Source organism: Leopardus geoffroyi, chromosome D2, assembly GCF_018350155.1.
Source record: "Leopardus geoffroyi isolate Oge1 chromosome D2, O.geoffroyi_Oge1_pat1.0, whole genome shotgun sequence".
Taxonomy (NCBI): domain Eukaryota; kingdom Metazoa; phylum Chordata; class Mammalia; order Carnivora; family Felidae; genus Leopardus; species Leopardus geoffroyi.
In genome coordinates, this window is record NC_059334.1 from 12,117,955 (window position 1) to 12,133,804 (window position 15,850).

A 15,850-nucleotide genomic window follows, 5' to 3' on the forward strand; every position below is an offset into this window, starting at 1 on the left:
TGGGATGGTTTATGCAAATGCCAACAGCAAATCCCCTCCTTTCTTTCCCAAACCCATAGGTGTCCTTCCCTCCATGAACCATGTGCTTGCTTCCTAGTAGTTGGACAGAAAAAAACGCTTCCTCGTAAAGGAGGGGCACACAGCAGACGGGGTGCCACGAGTGCAGGCCTGTGTTTTAGGTCTGTTTTCTCCAAGCATAAGCACACAGTAGGGAGGGCACGTAGTAATAAATCACTTAAAACCTCAAAAATAATTACTCGCAAAAATTTGCTTTGATTGTGCACACACTTCTTAACCTTATTGGCTGTAGTAAATCATGTCTTAGATCAACTTGGAAAAATCAGGCTACTCCACTAAATTTATCAGGACCTGTATGAAATGCTCACTCTGCTGACCTAGATTAGTATGCAGATGCCCCAGTAGAAGCAGCAGGAGAGCGTGTGTGTGCACACGCACACACACACACAGAGGTGAGTAGACAGAGATAGAAACATATATGCCTACATGTATATACACACAATCACACAGGTTTTTTTTTTTTTTTTAATGTTGTTTTTGAGAGAGAGACAGAGACAGAGTGCGAACGGGGCAGAGACAGAGGGAGACACAGAATCTGAAACAGGCTCCAGGTTCCTAGCTGTCAGCACAGAGCCTGATGTGGGGCTCAAACTCACAGACTGTGAGATCCTGACCTAAGCTGAAGTTGGATGCTTAACTGACTGAGACTCCCAGGCGGCCCACCCCACAGGTATTTTTAAAACAACTCTCTTTAGGGGTGCCTGGGTGACTCTGTCGGTTGAGCATCTGTCTTTGGCTGAGGTCATGATCTCACAGTTCATGAGTTTGAGCCCCACATCAGGCTCCACGCTGACAGTGTGGAGCCTGCTTGGGATTCTCTATCTTCCCCTCTCTCTCTGCCCCTCCCCTGTTCATGCTCTCTAAATAAAACTTTAAAAAATAAATGAATAAAAACAAAACAACTCTTTTAAAAAGGAGAGGATAACCTTAAAAACAAAAGGAAACCGAAAGATATACTATATTCAACTACTGGTAGCTTTTAGATATTATTTAAAAGATGTTTTAAAAATTACATAGGCTCAGGGCGCCTGGGTGGCTCAGTCAGTTAAGCAGTTAAGCGTCCGACTTCGGCTCAGGTCATCTCACAATTCATGGTTCAAGCCCCGTGTTGGGCTCTATGCTGACAGCTCGGAGCCTGGAGCCTGCTTCAGATTCTGTGCCTCCCTCTCTCTCTGCCTGTCCCCTGCTCATGCTCTGTCTCTCTCTGTCTCAAAAATAAATAAAAACATTAAAAAAAAAAATTACATAGGCTCTTGGGGTGCCTGGGTGGCTCAGTAGGATGAACATCTGACTTCAGCTCAGGTCATGATCTCATGGTTGAGAGTTCGAGCCCCGCGTCAGGCTCTGTGCTAACAGCCCTGAGCCTGGAGCCTGCTTTGGATTCTGTGTCTCCCTCTTTCTCTGCCCCTCCCCTGCTCAATGTTCTGTCTCACTCTATCTCAAAAATAAATACAAACATTAAAAACAAATAAATAAATAAATAAAAATAAAAATTATATAGGCTCTTAACAGAGTCTATCACAGAAGCCAACAAAAACAGTGAAATGTTAGATACATCAGAACAGCGGACATATCATGTGCACAGACTCAGCACGGTGGGATGACTGGCTCAAAATCGACCATCACTCTAGGGAAAAAGCAAGTTACAAACAGTCCTCAACTGTATCCTATCTCACTGAACTGCAAGCCTCTTTAAGCCACACACTGGCAAGGACTTGAACACATGCTCTCCTTCACACCCTGTCCCTCAGATGCTCGCTCGACAACACGGGTTAGGCCAGTGACCGGGCGACTTCTCTTGACCTCAAGGAGCTTGGTCGTCTTGTCGTCTTTTCCTTCCATGAGGGAACTAATGGGGATGTGTGTTTGCCCACAGGAAATATGAGCTGTCCTTCCTTGACTTTCCGAATATTAGTCAGGTATTTATGGATAGAATATCGTGATGGAATTTGCTTTACAATGTTCTAAGGGGAAAAAATTGGGAAATAATTAAAAAAAAAAAAAAGAAAAGCAAAATACTGAAAATTATGGAAACTCTGTGACAGGCACATGGGGATTCATTTTATTAATCTTCTTCTGTTTTTGGAATTTGTCACAGTATAAAGGTATCTTAGTTTGCTGGGGCTGCCATAATGAAATACCACAGACTGAGTAGCTGAAACGGCAGAAATTTTTTTCTCGAAGTTCTAGAAGCTAGAAGTCTGAGAAGAAGGTGTTGGCAGAGCTGGTCGCCTCTCTGGCTCACAGATGTCCTCTTCTCCCTATGTGCTCACAGGGTCCCTTCCTCTGTGAGACTGTGTCCTTATCTCTTCTTACAAAGACACCAGTTATATTGGATTAGGGCCAACCCATATGATCTCATTTCACCTGAATCATCTCTTTGAAGATCCTATCTCCAAATAGTCACTTCAAAGGAACTGGGAGGTTGGGACTTCAACATATGAATTATGGGGGGTGGGGACACACTTCATCCCACAACAAAAGGTAAAATACTTAGAAACGATTACCACCTGATATGATCTGGTGTCGTACCACAGCACCCACCAACTATATTGACCAAGCCATCCACAGCAAAGGCCTGCATTTAGGAAAAGAAACAGTTTCAGAGTCCGTCTGAATTCGAAATTCACCACCACCACTTCAGCGGAAAAGAGATCTACATTTCATAAATGAATGTTTCATTAAAAAGAGGGTTAAACGTAATCCAAGATACAAAGCTTTCACATGCCTTAGATAGGTTTAAAGCAGGGAACATAGCTCAGATAACTATGAAATCCTTTATACCATTTAAAACGTAATGATGTAATCATTTGCCTACTTGGACATAATAAAGACCTTTTTTTTTACCTATATGCTGAGCGGAATCACATGATGAGCTGGATAGCACATCAAATAACACATAAAGAACATACCAGCTTTTATATTTAAATTAACTTAAAATTTTATGGGAGTGCCTGGGTGGCTCAGTCAGTTAAGCATCCGACTTTGGCTCAGGTCACGATCTCAGAGTTGGGGAGTCCGAGCCCCACGTCGGGCTCTGTGCTGACAGCTCGGAGCCTGGAGCCTGCTTCGCATTCTGTGTCTCCCTCTCTCTCTCTGCAACCCCCCACTCGTGCTCTGTCTCTCTCTCAAAAATGAATCAACATTTAAAATTTTTTTAATTAATTTAAAATTTTAAAGAATTAAAAATTCAGCTCCTCAGTCACATCTCAAGCTCTCGGCACACGGCAGTGGCTGCATACTGGACAGTGTGGTGTAGAATTTAACCACAAGCTAGTTAGGGAAGGACAGTAACTGAAACAGGAAGTCAAGGAACTGAGAAGTCGGAGAACTGGAAAGATCATCTACTAGAAAAGGTCTTGAAGTCTCAAGAATTAAGTCAGAAATCATTTAGGAGAGAATGTTAATGAGCCAGAAGCTAAAACTTCAAGGAATGAGGAAAAGAGACCCAGGAGTTAGTGGGTGGTACGGTGCCAAGACCTGGGATTCAAAGGTGGGAGGTATGTGGGCAAGAAGGTATCCTTGTGACAACAGGGAGCAAGAAGACATCAATGCTCCCCAACAGTATGCTTGAGGCAAAGTGGGGGAGGGGAGCCGCCACGTGAGGGCGTTGCAGAGAACAGCCTAGTTTCAATTAGTTCGGGTTGGACCTGACTGGGAATTTTGCAACAGACACCAGTGCCTGATGGGAAGAAAAAATGCTGCCGTCGAGCCCCTCCCTCTGCCTCCACCACCTTAATTCAGAGTAGTTAAGCCTTTTTTTGTTTGGTTGTTTTTAATATTTATTTATTTTGAGAGAGAGAGGGGCGCCTGGGTGGCTCAGTCGGTTAAGTGTCCGACTTCGGCTCAGGTCACAGTCTTGTGGTTTGTGAGTTTGAGCCCCATGTCGGGCTCTGTGCTGACAGCTCATGCTCTCTCTCTCTCAAAAAGAAATAAAAATTAAAAAACAAAATTTTTTTTAAAGAGAGAGAGAGAGAGAGAGAGACAGCAGGGGAGGGGCGAGAGAGAGAGGGAGACAGAGAATCCCAAGCAGGTCCCATGCTGTCAGCACACAGCCCAATGCAGGGCTCAATCCCATGAACTGTGAGATCATGACCTGAGCCAAAATCAAGAGTCGGACACTTAACGGAATGAACCACCCAGGCACCCAGAGTAGTTCAGCTTTTGTTATACATACACTGGGATTGCTTTAGGAGAAAATTTTAAGTTTTCTAAATATTCTCTAGATAGTGTAAATCTAAGATTTCATTTCTCTATCTCTTAAAAACTGAAGGGAAAGAGAATCGTTAACCTTTAGTTGCATGGCCATCATGTGTGGAGTTTCATCGTAGTCACCGAAAGTGTTGGGAAGACCTAGGAAAGCAGATTACAAAGCGTTATTGAAAATCGCCTTGACATGTAGACTAATGTTGCCAAAGGCTTTAGGTTTAAAAGTGAGAAAAGTTTATAATTATATGATGATTGTTTGCAAAATCAAACTATAATTCTTAATAATGAACACAGTAAATGAAGAGGTATCATACCCCCGCCCCCCAAAAAACCACAGAGGCAAATAAACAGAGACTATTTCTCTTCCATCTGAAAGAAGAGTCACCACCCCAGCCCCTTCCCACGAAGGAAACTCAATCTCGTCAGCTAGCTGCTTGGGGGCGGGGGTTAGGAGAGTACTACATATCCTTTGAATTGATGAGAGCACCGGCTATGAAATTAAAAACAAAACAAGCAAAACACAACCAATCACCTCTCAAATAAATTTTTCCAAATAAAAGTTTCCAGTAAAACTTCAGCATCTAATTAACCAATTTCCTGTTTTATTTATTATCCCCTTCTAGTTTTCTTCTCCTGGTGGGAAAGAAAATTTATTAAGCATTAAAATGTATATATTTTGGGAAAGAAAGCTGGAAAATGATGTTTACCCCTAAGGAGCTAAGCAAATGCTCAAAAACATTCAGCAGGAAATCTGGTTAATCCAAAATGGGTTATCAGTTTCTAATTGGATAGTTTGAGAACTGCCTATAAATATCTTAAAATTTCTTACATACAGTAAACTAGAAGAGCTAACTTTTAGAAAGGAATAATCTAACACACAGGTTGTTAATACAGCGGAATGGACAAGAGGGCTCCCTCTCCTCTTCTTCTTGCACTCCTCTCTTTGGCCACATTCACTCGGCCAGCACTGTCACCAAAAGCGAGGCTCTGCTCGGCTATGTACCTGGGATTCATCCCCCAAAGTTCTGTCCAATTCCAAGGCTTTCAGGCTGAGTCAAACTGTTCCTTCAAGTCTAGAGGGAAACAGTGGTCTAGACCCACTGTATTTTCATTTAGAAGATTCCCACTGAATGTCAACTATATACCAAGACCTGCAAAATAAACTCTTTTAACCCTACCTATCCCTGTCTTGTGTATTTGGATTTCCTCAGGTGCAACTCCCTAGAAATACACACCTGCATTGGGGTAACAGAGGACATAGGCTGTTGTACATTTCCCAATTGTTTCAATAAAAGGTCTCATTTCAGCTGCACCCAGAGCACAGTTTAATCCAATGCTGTAAAAACAAAAAGATATTAGGAGCATCATCTTGCACACAAAATATCTTCATATAGAAAAAGTCACAATAGGGGCGCCTGGGTGGATCAGTTGGTTAAGCGTCTGACTTCGACTCAGGTCAAGATCTCGCGGTCCGTGAGTTCGAGCCCCGCGTCGGGCTCTGGGCTGATGGCTCGGAGCCTGGAGCCTGCTTCCGATTCTGTGTCTCCCTCTCTCTCTCTCTGCCCCTCCCCTGTTCATGCTCTGTCCCTCTCTGTCTCAAAAATAAATAAACGTAGGGGCGCCTGGGTGGCGCAGTCGGTTAAGCGTCCGACTTCAGCCAGGTCACGATCTCGCAGTCCGTGAGTTCGAGCCCCGCGTCGGGCTCTGGGCTGATGGCTCAGAGCCTGGAGCCTGTTTCCGATTCTGTGTCTCCCTCTCTCTCTGCCCCTCCCCCATTCATGCTCTGTCTCTCTCTGTCCCAAAAATAAATAAATGTTGAAAAAAAAAAAAATTATAAAAAAAAAATAAATAAATAAACGTTAAAAAAAAAAATTTTTTTTTTTAAAAAAGAGTCACAATAAAGAAAGGACTATATCTAAAACCAAGCAGATAATAAATCTCCACTTCAGCTTTAGCACCTCCATTCAGATATAAACAAAGCCATTTCACCAAAGTCCCCAGAAGCACTGAATATTTCTGTCTACGTCTCCCACGTCAGGTGATGTTACAGCTAAAGGACCCTGCCTCGGATATCTCCTCGAATAAGTTCACAGTTTGGTTAATGGTATCCTGTGAAGCAGAAATGCCTGCAAACTACCACTGCTAATAAACATCTGATCTGAAATCAACACATAAGAGAAAGAAAAAGGACAATTATGGAGGTAGAAGGCACATTAATGACACATAGAAGCCACTGTGGGAGTGCAGAAGACCAAGATTCATTAGTCTTTGTTCTATAACCGACTTGCAAGGTGACCTTGGACTTATAATTTGTCCTCTTATAAATTAAGCTAATTTCTTTACTATAAAATGAAGTTTCATTTTGCAAATGAAACTTACTGTGGACTCAAATAACACAGATCTAAGCAGAGCTGCTCTAACAAGTAATCCCACTAATCCCACTCTCAGCGGGGGCCCCTAAGGCCTTCAGGAATTCAGAAATTAACTATGAAGCTACTAGTCTAGGAGATCTTTTAGTTTTTCATATTTCACTTTTGTTTTCTTTTGCTATGATTCCTAAGTGCAATGCGGTATATACTAGATTAGATCTTAAGGCAGAAAAGGGGGCATTAGTGGAAACACTTGAAAGCTGAATAAAGTCTGGAGTTTAGTTAACAGCAATACTATTCTTACTTTTGACCAAAGGACCATAGCTATGTAAGATAGTAACATTCAGGAAAACTAGATGCAGAGTATATAGAAATTCTCTCTGCTATCTTTGCAACTTTTCTACAAATCTGAAATTACCGCCCCCTGAAAAAAGTTTATTTGACACACACACGATACCCATTCATGATTAAAAACTCTCAGGAAGCTAAGAACAGAGGGAAACTTCCTCAACTTGATAAAGAACATTTACAAAACACCTATAGCTAACATCATACTTAATGATGTAAAACTAATATCCCCCTAATATCAGGAACAAAACAAAGGATGTCCATTTTCATTTCCTACTCAACATCGTACTGCAAGTCGTAGCTAATGCAAAAAGAGAAGGAAATTAAATGTATACAGATTGGGAAGGAAGACATAAGTCTGTCTTTGTTCAAAGATAAGATTGTCAACGTAGAAAATCCCAAAGAATCAACTAAAAACTCCTGGAATCAGTACACAATTATATATAGCAAGGTCACAAAATATAAGGTTAATATACAAAATTCAACTGTTTATCTATATACCAGAAATGAGCAACTGATATTAGAAATTAAAAACACGGGGTGCCTGGGTGGCTCAGTCGGTTGAGCGTCTGACTTCGGCTAGGATCATGATCTCGTAGTTGACGAGTTCAAGCCCCGCATCGGGCTCTATGCTGACAGCTCAGAGCCCGGAGCCTGCTTCTGATTCTGTCTCCCTCTCTCTCTGCCTCTCCCCTGCTCATGCTCTGTCTCTCTCTGTAGTATACTTTGAATATATACTACAGAGTAATCAAAACAGTATGGTATTGGCATAGAAACAGACATACAAATCAATGGAAAAAAATAAACCCATGCATACATGGTCAATTAATTTACAAGAAAAGGGGCAAGAATATGCACTTGGGAAAGGACAGTCTCTTCTTTTTTTTTTTTTTTAACATAATTTATTGTCAAATTGGTTTCCATACAACACTCAGTGCTCATCCCAGCAGGTGCCCTCCTCCATGCCCATCACCCACTTTCCCCTCTCCCCCACGCCCCATCAACCCTCAGTTTGTTCTCAGTATCCAAGAGAAGAACAGTCTCTTCAATATATTGTGTTGGGAAAACTGGACAGCCACAAGCAAAAGAATGACCTTGAACCACTTTCTTATACCATACACAAAAATCAATCAAAATGGATTAAAGACTTGCATGTAAGGGGTATCTGGATGGCTCAGTTAGTTATTTAAGCATCCCACTCTCAATTTTGGCTCAGGTCATGATCTCATGGTTTGTGAGATTGAGCTCCACATCAGGCTCTGTGCTGACAGTGCAAAGCCTGTTTGGGATTCTCTCTCTCCTCTCTCTCTCTGTCCTTCCCCTGCTCACACACACTCTCTATCTCTCAAAATAAATAAAATAAACATTAAAAAAAAAAAGGCTTGCATGTAAGACCTGAAACCATAAAACTCCTGAAAGAAAACATAGGCAGTAAGCTCCTTGACATCAAACTTAGCGGTGTTTTGTTTTGTTGTTTATTTTTTCACTGTATGAAGTTTATTGCCAAATTGGTTTACATACAACACCCAGTGCTCATCCCAAAAGGTGCCCTCCTCAATACCCATCACCCATCCTCCCCTCCCTCCCACCCCCCCATCAACCCTCAGTTTGTTCTCAGTTTTTAAGAGTCTCTTATGCTTTGGCTCTCTTCCACTCTAACCTCTTTTTTTTTTTTTTCCTTCTCCTCCCCCAGGGGTTTCTGTTAAGTTTCTCAGGATCTACATAAGAGTGAAACCATATGGTATCTGTCTTTCTCTGTATGGCTTATTTCACTTAGCATCACACTCTCCAGTTCCATCCATGTTGCTACAAAGGGCCATATTTCATTCTTTCTCATTGCCACATAGTACTCCATTGTGTCAAAAACACACTCAGATATCACCTCACGCCAGTCAGAGTGGCCAAAATGAACAAATCAGGAGACTATAGATGCTGGCGAGGATGTGGAGAAACGGGAACCCTCTTGCACTGTTGGTGGGAATGCAAATTGGTGCAGCCACTCTGGAAAACAGTGTGGAGGTTCCTCAAAAAATTAAGAATACATCTACCCTATGACCAACAATAGCACTGCTAGGAATTTACCCAAGGGATACAGGAGTACTGATGCATGGGGGCACTCGTACCCCAATGTTTACAGCAGCACTCTCAACAACATCCAAATTATGGAAAGAGCCTAAATGTCCATCAACTGATGAATGAATAAAGAAATTGTGGTTTATATACACAATGGAGTACTTAGCGGTGTTTTTTGTTTGTTTGTTTGTTTTTGGATCAGATTGAAAAGTCAAGGGAAACAAAAAAAGAAAGTAAACAATTGAGACTACATCGGACTGTAAAGCTTCCGCACAGTGAAGGAAACCACCAACACAACAAAAAGGCACCTACAGAACGGGAGAAGGTACCTGTAAATCGTATACCTGGTGCTCACTTTGGCAGCACATATACTAAAAATGGAATGATACAGAGAACATTAGCATGGCCCCTGAGCAAGGATAATGAGCAAATTATCTATCTGATAAGGGGTTAATATCCAAAATATATAAAGAACTCATACAAGTCAATAACAACAAAAGACATCCAATTAGAAGATGGGAAGACCTGAATACTTTTCCAAAGAAGACATCCAGATAACCAACAGACACATGAAAAGATGCTCAACACGACTGACTCATCATCAGGGAAATACAAATCAAACCCACAAACAGATACCACCTCACACCAATCAGAATGGACAATATCAAAAAGACAAGAGATAACAAGTGTTGTCAAGGAAGTGGAGAAAGGGGAACCCTTGTGCACTGTTGGTGGGAATATAAACTGGTTCAGCCGCTGTGGAAAACAGCATGGAAGTTCCTCAAAAAGTTAAAACTAGAGCCACCCTAGGATCCAGCAGTTCTACTACCAGGTATGTATCCAAAGAAAATGAAAACACTCATTCAAAAAAAATGTATGTATCCCTATGTTCATTGCAGCATTATTTACTATTGCCAAGATATGAAAACAACTAAAGTGTCCATCAATGGATGAATGGATAGATGTCACACACACACACACACACGAATATTATTCAGCCATAAAAAAGAATGAAATCTTGCCATTTGTAGCAATGTGGATGGATCTTGGGGGTATTATGTTATGTGAAATAAGTCAGAGAAAGACAAGTATTACATGATTTGGCTTACACACAGAACTTAAAAACCAAACCAAACAAAACCCAGACTCACAAATGCAGAACAGACTGATAGCTGCCAGAAGGGAGGGGCTTGGGGGTGGGGGGTGGTGACTTGGGTGCAGGAGATTGAAGAGCACAAACTTCCAGTTATAAAAGAATAAGTCACTGGGATGGAATGCAAGGCTTGGGAAATACAGTTGGTAATATTGTGTCAACTTTGCATGGTGGATTTACTGTGGTGATCGTCTTACAATGTACACAAATGTCAAACCACTATGTTATCCACCTGAAACTAATATAATATCTTAAGTCAACTGTACCTTAAAAAAAAAAAAAAAGATTGCTAGGTCCTACGCACAGCTAAGTCACAACCCTTGAACACAGCTCCACCTGGAACACTCTTAATTTGTTTTTAATCTTATGCTACATCATCCACACTCAACACCAGGTAATAAACTAAAATGTTTTACATCACCACATTATCATTAGAAAGGACCCCAGCCTGGGGCGCCTGGGTGGCTCAGTCAGTTAAATGTCCAAATTTTGATTTTGGCTCAGCTCATGTTCTCCTGATCATGAGATCAAGCCCCTCGCTGGGCTCTGCACTGGGCATGGAGTCTGCTTAGGATTCTCTCTCCTCTCTCTCTCTCTCTCTGCCCCTCCACCACTGTGCACTCTCTCTCTCAAAACAAATAAATAAACTTTAAAAAATAAATAAAAAGAAAGGACCCTGGACTTTTTCTAAACTTCATTCCAATCCTAACTCCTCTCTTCAACAGTTAGGTGGCTCCAGTTCCTCATTTGCTGCGTGAGAAAGGTATGCCTAACTAGCAATCGGGGTCCCAGTCATGTTAAAGTAAAATAAGATACGTGAAAATGTTTCAGAAAAATAGTCTTTATATTGCTATTTGCTCATTCTGATACTTCCATATGCCTCTGCCAGGCCAACTCTGACCCAGGCTTTAAAAATTAGTTCCAGAGGCGCCTGGACGGCTCAGTCGGTTAAGCATCTGACTTCGGCTCAGGTCATGATCTCCCGGCTCGTGAGTTTGAGCCCTATGTCGGGCTCTGTGCTGACAGCTCAGAGCCTGGAGCCTCTTCAGATTCTGTGTCTTTCTCTCTCTCTCTGCCCCTGCCCTGCTCACACTCTGTCTCTCAAAAATAAATTAAAAAACATTAAAAAATTAAACAATAAATAAAAATAAAAATTAGTTCCAACGTCACCTTGTCTACAAAGCCGTCCTTGAATCCCACGAGAACACCATCACTCCAACCCATCTACTGCAAGATTTTTGTTCATACTTTTGTAGAGCAGTTGACATTTTATATTTTAATTTACTTACGAATTTCTCCTACTGTGGACTGTTTCACATTTGCCTGTATTCCGGGGCACAGGGTTTCCATTAATGCTCAATGAATTAATAATTAATAGTAATAATGATACGAAGACACTGTCCCACTGTACTTTGTTAACACATGTACAGTTTGTGATGATCAAAATCAGCAAGCAATGGTTTCTTACAGTCACCTTATTACATACTATCTGCTTATATACACACAGGTATAGGTATGTGTATTTTAAAAATTCTCATAGATTTGTCAACCAGCCTCCTCAATACTGAGATCAACTCTTAGTCCTGAACCAGAAAGCAAACTGCCGGGTACCACTCAGAGTTCCAAACCCAGAACAATACAAACAGGATATGATAAAACTCTCCAATTCCTGGGCTGCTTTCTATCTGTCCATCCGCCCCTTCGGTCTGTACGATTCATAACAAATCGGAGACCAGATCTATTCTCTCTGTGAGTGGGCTATAGATGGACGTTGAAGACACAGAAAGAATTATAGGATAACAATGGAAAAAAAAAAGTAACCGCTGAGTAGGTCGAAAGTCAGAATTAACTGCATGTTTGCTGAAGGAAGAGAAATATGTATTTTCGAAACTCCATAAAAATATCCTCCTTGGATTCCTGCAGGTGAGGCAGGGGCAGGGAGAACGCCCTCTAAGGGTGTCCTCTGAGAACGGTCAGCAGAACAAAGACCAAGATGACACCTGGGCCAACGTAGGGGTTTCACCTACGTATCGAGGGATGCGACCAGATCATGATTAAGAGTAAAGGAGATGGGGAAAAGAGCAATAGAATAATACTCAAAAATATCTGAGGAAATACAGGGGCAGTTGGGTGGCTTGCTGGTTGAGCGTCCGACTTCTGCTCAGGTCATGATCTCACGGTTTGCGAGTTTCAGCCCTGCGTCGGGCTCTGTGCTGACAGCTCAGAGCTTGCTTCGATTCTCTGTCTCCCTCTCTCTCTGCCCCTCCCCTGCTCGCTCGCTCCCTCAAAAATATATGAACATTAAAAAAAAAAAAAAAAGGTTTTTAAATATTTAAGGAAAGACAAAAAATTTCAAAAGTAAACTAGATAAAGTTTGTCTTCAGAGACCCCTACATTTTCCTATCCTTCAGTTTTTCGGTTGAACATTTACTGCATCCATTCTACACACCAAGGACTCTATTAAGCGTTGGAGATGTGCAGATGAGGGGCGCCTGGGTGGCGCAGTCGGTTAAGCGTCCGACTTCAGCCAGGTCACGATCTCGCGGTCCGTGAGTTCGAGCCCCGCGTCAGGCTCTGGGCTGATGGCTCGGAGCCTGGAGCCTGTTTCCGATTCTGTGTCTCCCTCTCTCTCTGCCCCTCCCCCGTTCATGCTCTGTCTCTCTCTGTCCTCCAAAAAATAAATAAACGTTGAAAAAAAAAATTAAAAAAAAAAAAAAGAGATGTGCAGATGATTAAGAGATTGCTCTGGAAAAGCTCATGAGCTGTTCAATCAATCACAGTCAAGTTGGATACAGTTACTTTCTTAACTATCAGTCCCAATCAATTGTATAACAATGCACTCTAAATTAATAGCAGCTTTTAAGAAATCACACTGCCACATTAACTCAACTGTAAGACGTGTCATGAAATTAGAAACATTAAAACATGAGTAGAACAACAAGAAAATAATTGATGAAATGTGGAAGCACAGTCGCTAAAAGCTGCTCCTATCCCTAGATCACCTACTGACTTACAGCCTCTGAGTCTCTGTTCCAGTCTCATTAAAATGAGGACACAAACAGCAGTGCCTACCTCAAGGTGGTGCTGCTAGAATTAAAAGAAATAACTCACAGAAAGCACTTAAAACAGAAAACTCTCAATAAATGTCTATTACTATTATTTTTATGGCAGAGACTATAATAAAAGTAAACAGAATGCTCTGAAAACATCAACCTGAGCTAATCAGAGAGGGAAAGTTCCCTGGAGAGGACTCTGGAGATGATTCGTAAAGGCTAACAAGGAGTCAGCAGAGTCAGGGGTGGGGGGCGGGGAGAGGGAGAGAGGGAGAGAGGGGGGGAGACAGAGAGAGAGAGAGAGAGAGAGAGAGAGAGAGAGAGAGAGAGAAGGCGGCAGGCACAGCTTCCAAGGAGGAAGAACAGGGCGTGTGCAGAAAAAAGGCACAGGTGAAGAGTATATATTCTGGGAGGTTCCATTTCACTTGTGGCATGTAATTTAAAACATTTTGATAAGAAAAATAGGGAGATAGTTTAAAATAGAATGTAAAGTCCAGGTTAATCTTTATTTAAAGATAAAAATCTGAGCTAGAGAATTCCCATCTGATCCCACACTGAACTGCTTCCGTTTGCTCCCTAAGCTGGGGGGAGAAAACACCTTGCAAAGCCCTGTCCTACCAACATAAGCGCTGGTAATAGTTTTGCAGAATTAGGACTGCGCCAAGCACAGCCTGAAACTGTGAGGGGCACGCTTACAGCCAAACAGGCAACCATCTGCCCGATCCAGGAGGTACGAGCCCAGCCCCTCCAACTGACCCATTCTGACAGTGGTCTTCTGACGCCCTTCGGAAAAGTCTGAATGTACTTCCCAGAGAGCCAACGTCCCATGCAAGCTTTTCAGTGGAAATACGCAGGACCAGTCCCCTCCCAGGCCCCATTTTGTAGCCATCCAAAAAGAAACCCCTAAAAGGAATGGGGTCAAGGAAAGAATGAGCACTTACCAGAGTGGGTCTGCATGAGACACACTGATGACAAATGCCTCTCCCGTCTGTCCAGAAAGAGTTCGCCCACTTTTATCGATAATTGTCCCTGAAATCTGAATTAACAAAGTAAACTGCGTCAACGACAGAGGCTCAAATTAAGAATATGGTCACAAACGTGAAATAAAATAAGCACGCTGACTTTGTTCTTTTACGAGGAAGGGAACCGTGGAGCTCTAACAAAAGGAATCACTTACCATCGTGGTCAGAAAGGACGTGGGTAAAGTGACTGTGGGGAGGAGCTGGTAAGCCATAAAAACAAAAAAACAGGGAAAGTCACTGAGGCAAACCCAATGACCAACAAAGCTTCTGAGTTCACACATCCGGTCCCACAGCAGAAGGCCTTCCCAGAGACCTCTGGCTGTCCTGGCTGATGCATAGCTGGTTCATCCAACACCCCTTGATTTCATTCTATTCTTTTCCCACCATCAGCCTTCAGCCTCTCCCATGGGTCTGCCTACTCGCAGGCTGGGGTCGTCAGCACTGGCCCTGTCAGTCAGCATGCAAGTCCACTCCTCTGGGACCCTTATCAGGAGTCCCTAAGCCCTGGACTCCAGGGGACCAATTCGGCCATGCTTCCTTGGAATGGTCTGCTTCTGCCAACCACTTCTAGGTTCATTTTCTTAGCATTTCCAGAGCTTGGCCTGCTACTGGTCTAGAGCTGGTGGTAGGAGGAAGGTGAACAGAGGAGGCTAAAAGACACTAAAGATAGTTGTCCTGGGCAAGGAAAGGCAAAACCCTACCCTCAAGATGACAGTATTTTTTTTTTTTTATATGAAATTTATTGTCAAATTGGTTTCCATACAACACCCAGTGCTCATCCCAAAAGGTGCCCTCCTCAATACCCATCACTCAACCTCTCCTCCCTCCCACCCCCCATCAACCCTCAGTTTGTTCTCAGTTTTTAACAGTCTCTTATGCTTTGGCTCTCTCCCATTCTAACCTTTTTTTTTTCTTTTTTTTTTTTTTCTTTTTTCCTCCCCCTCCCCCATGGGTTCCTGTTAAGTTTCTCAGGATCCACATAAGAGTGAAACCATATGGTATCTGTCTTTCTCTGTATGGCTTATTTCACTTAGCATCACACTCTCCAGTTCCATCCACGTTGCTACAAAAGGCCATATTTCATTTTTTCTCATTGCCACGTAGTATTCCATTGTGTATATAAACCACAATTTCTTTATCCATTCATCAATTGATGGACATTTAGACTCTTTCCATAATTTGGCTATTGTTGAGAGTGCTGCTATGAACATTGGGGTACAAGTGCCCCTATGCATCAGTACTCCTGTATCCCTTGGGTAAATTCCTAGCAGTGCTATTGCTGGGTCATAGGGTAGGTCTATTTTTAATTTTCTGAGGAACCTCCACACTGCTTCCCAGAGCGGCTGCACCAATTTGCATTCCCACCAACAGTGCAAGAGGGTTCCCGTGTCTCCACATCCTCTCCAGCATCTATAGTGTCCTGATTTGTTCATTTTGGCCACTCTGACTGGCGTGAGGTGATACCTGAGTGTGGTTTTGATTTGTATTTCCCTGATGAGGAGCGACGCTGAACATCTTTTCACATGCCTGTTGGCCATCTGGATG

General features: G+C 42.4%; 1 protein-coding gene and 1 non-coding gene across 2 annotated transcripts in view; one reads left to right on the plus strand and one right to left on the minus strand.

The window, feature by feature from the left end:
* Positions 1–15,850, minus strand: part of MTR (5-methyltetrahydrofolate-homocysteine methyltransferase) — a 105,673-nt gene that overhangs the window by 72,865 nt on the left and 16,958 nt on the right. Inside the window, 4 exon segments of the mRNA XM_045437237.1 lie at positions 2,589–2,656; positions 4,370–4,431; positions 5,523–5,623; positions 14,225–14,319. Of these exon segments, the coding sequence (XP_045293193.1) occupies positions 2,589–2,656; positions 4,370–4,431; positions 5,523–5,623; positions 14,225–14,319 (326 nt within the window).
* On the plus strand, positions 9,425–9,531 carry LOC123577581. The gene has a single exon (XR_006701939.1). It is a non-coding gene; the product is annotated as a U6 spliceosomal RNA (small nuclear RNA).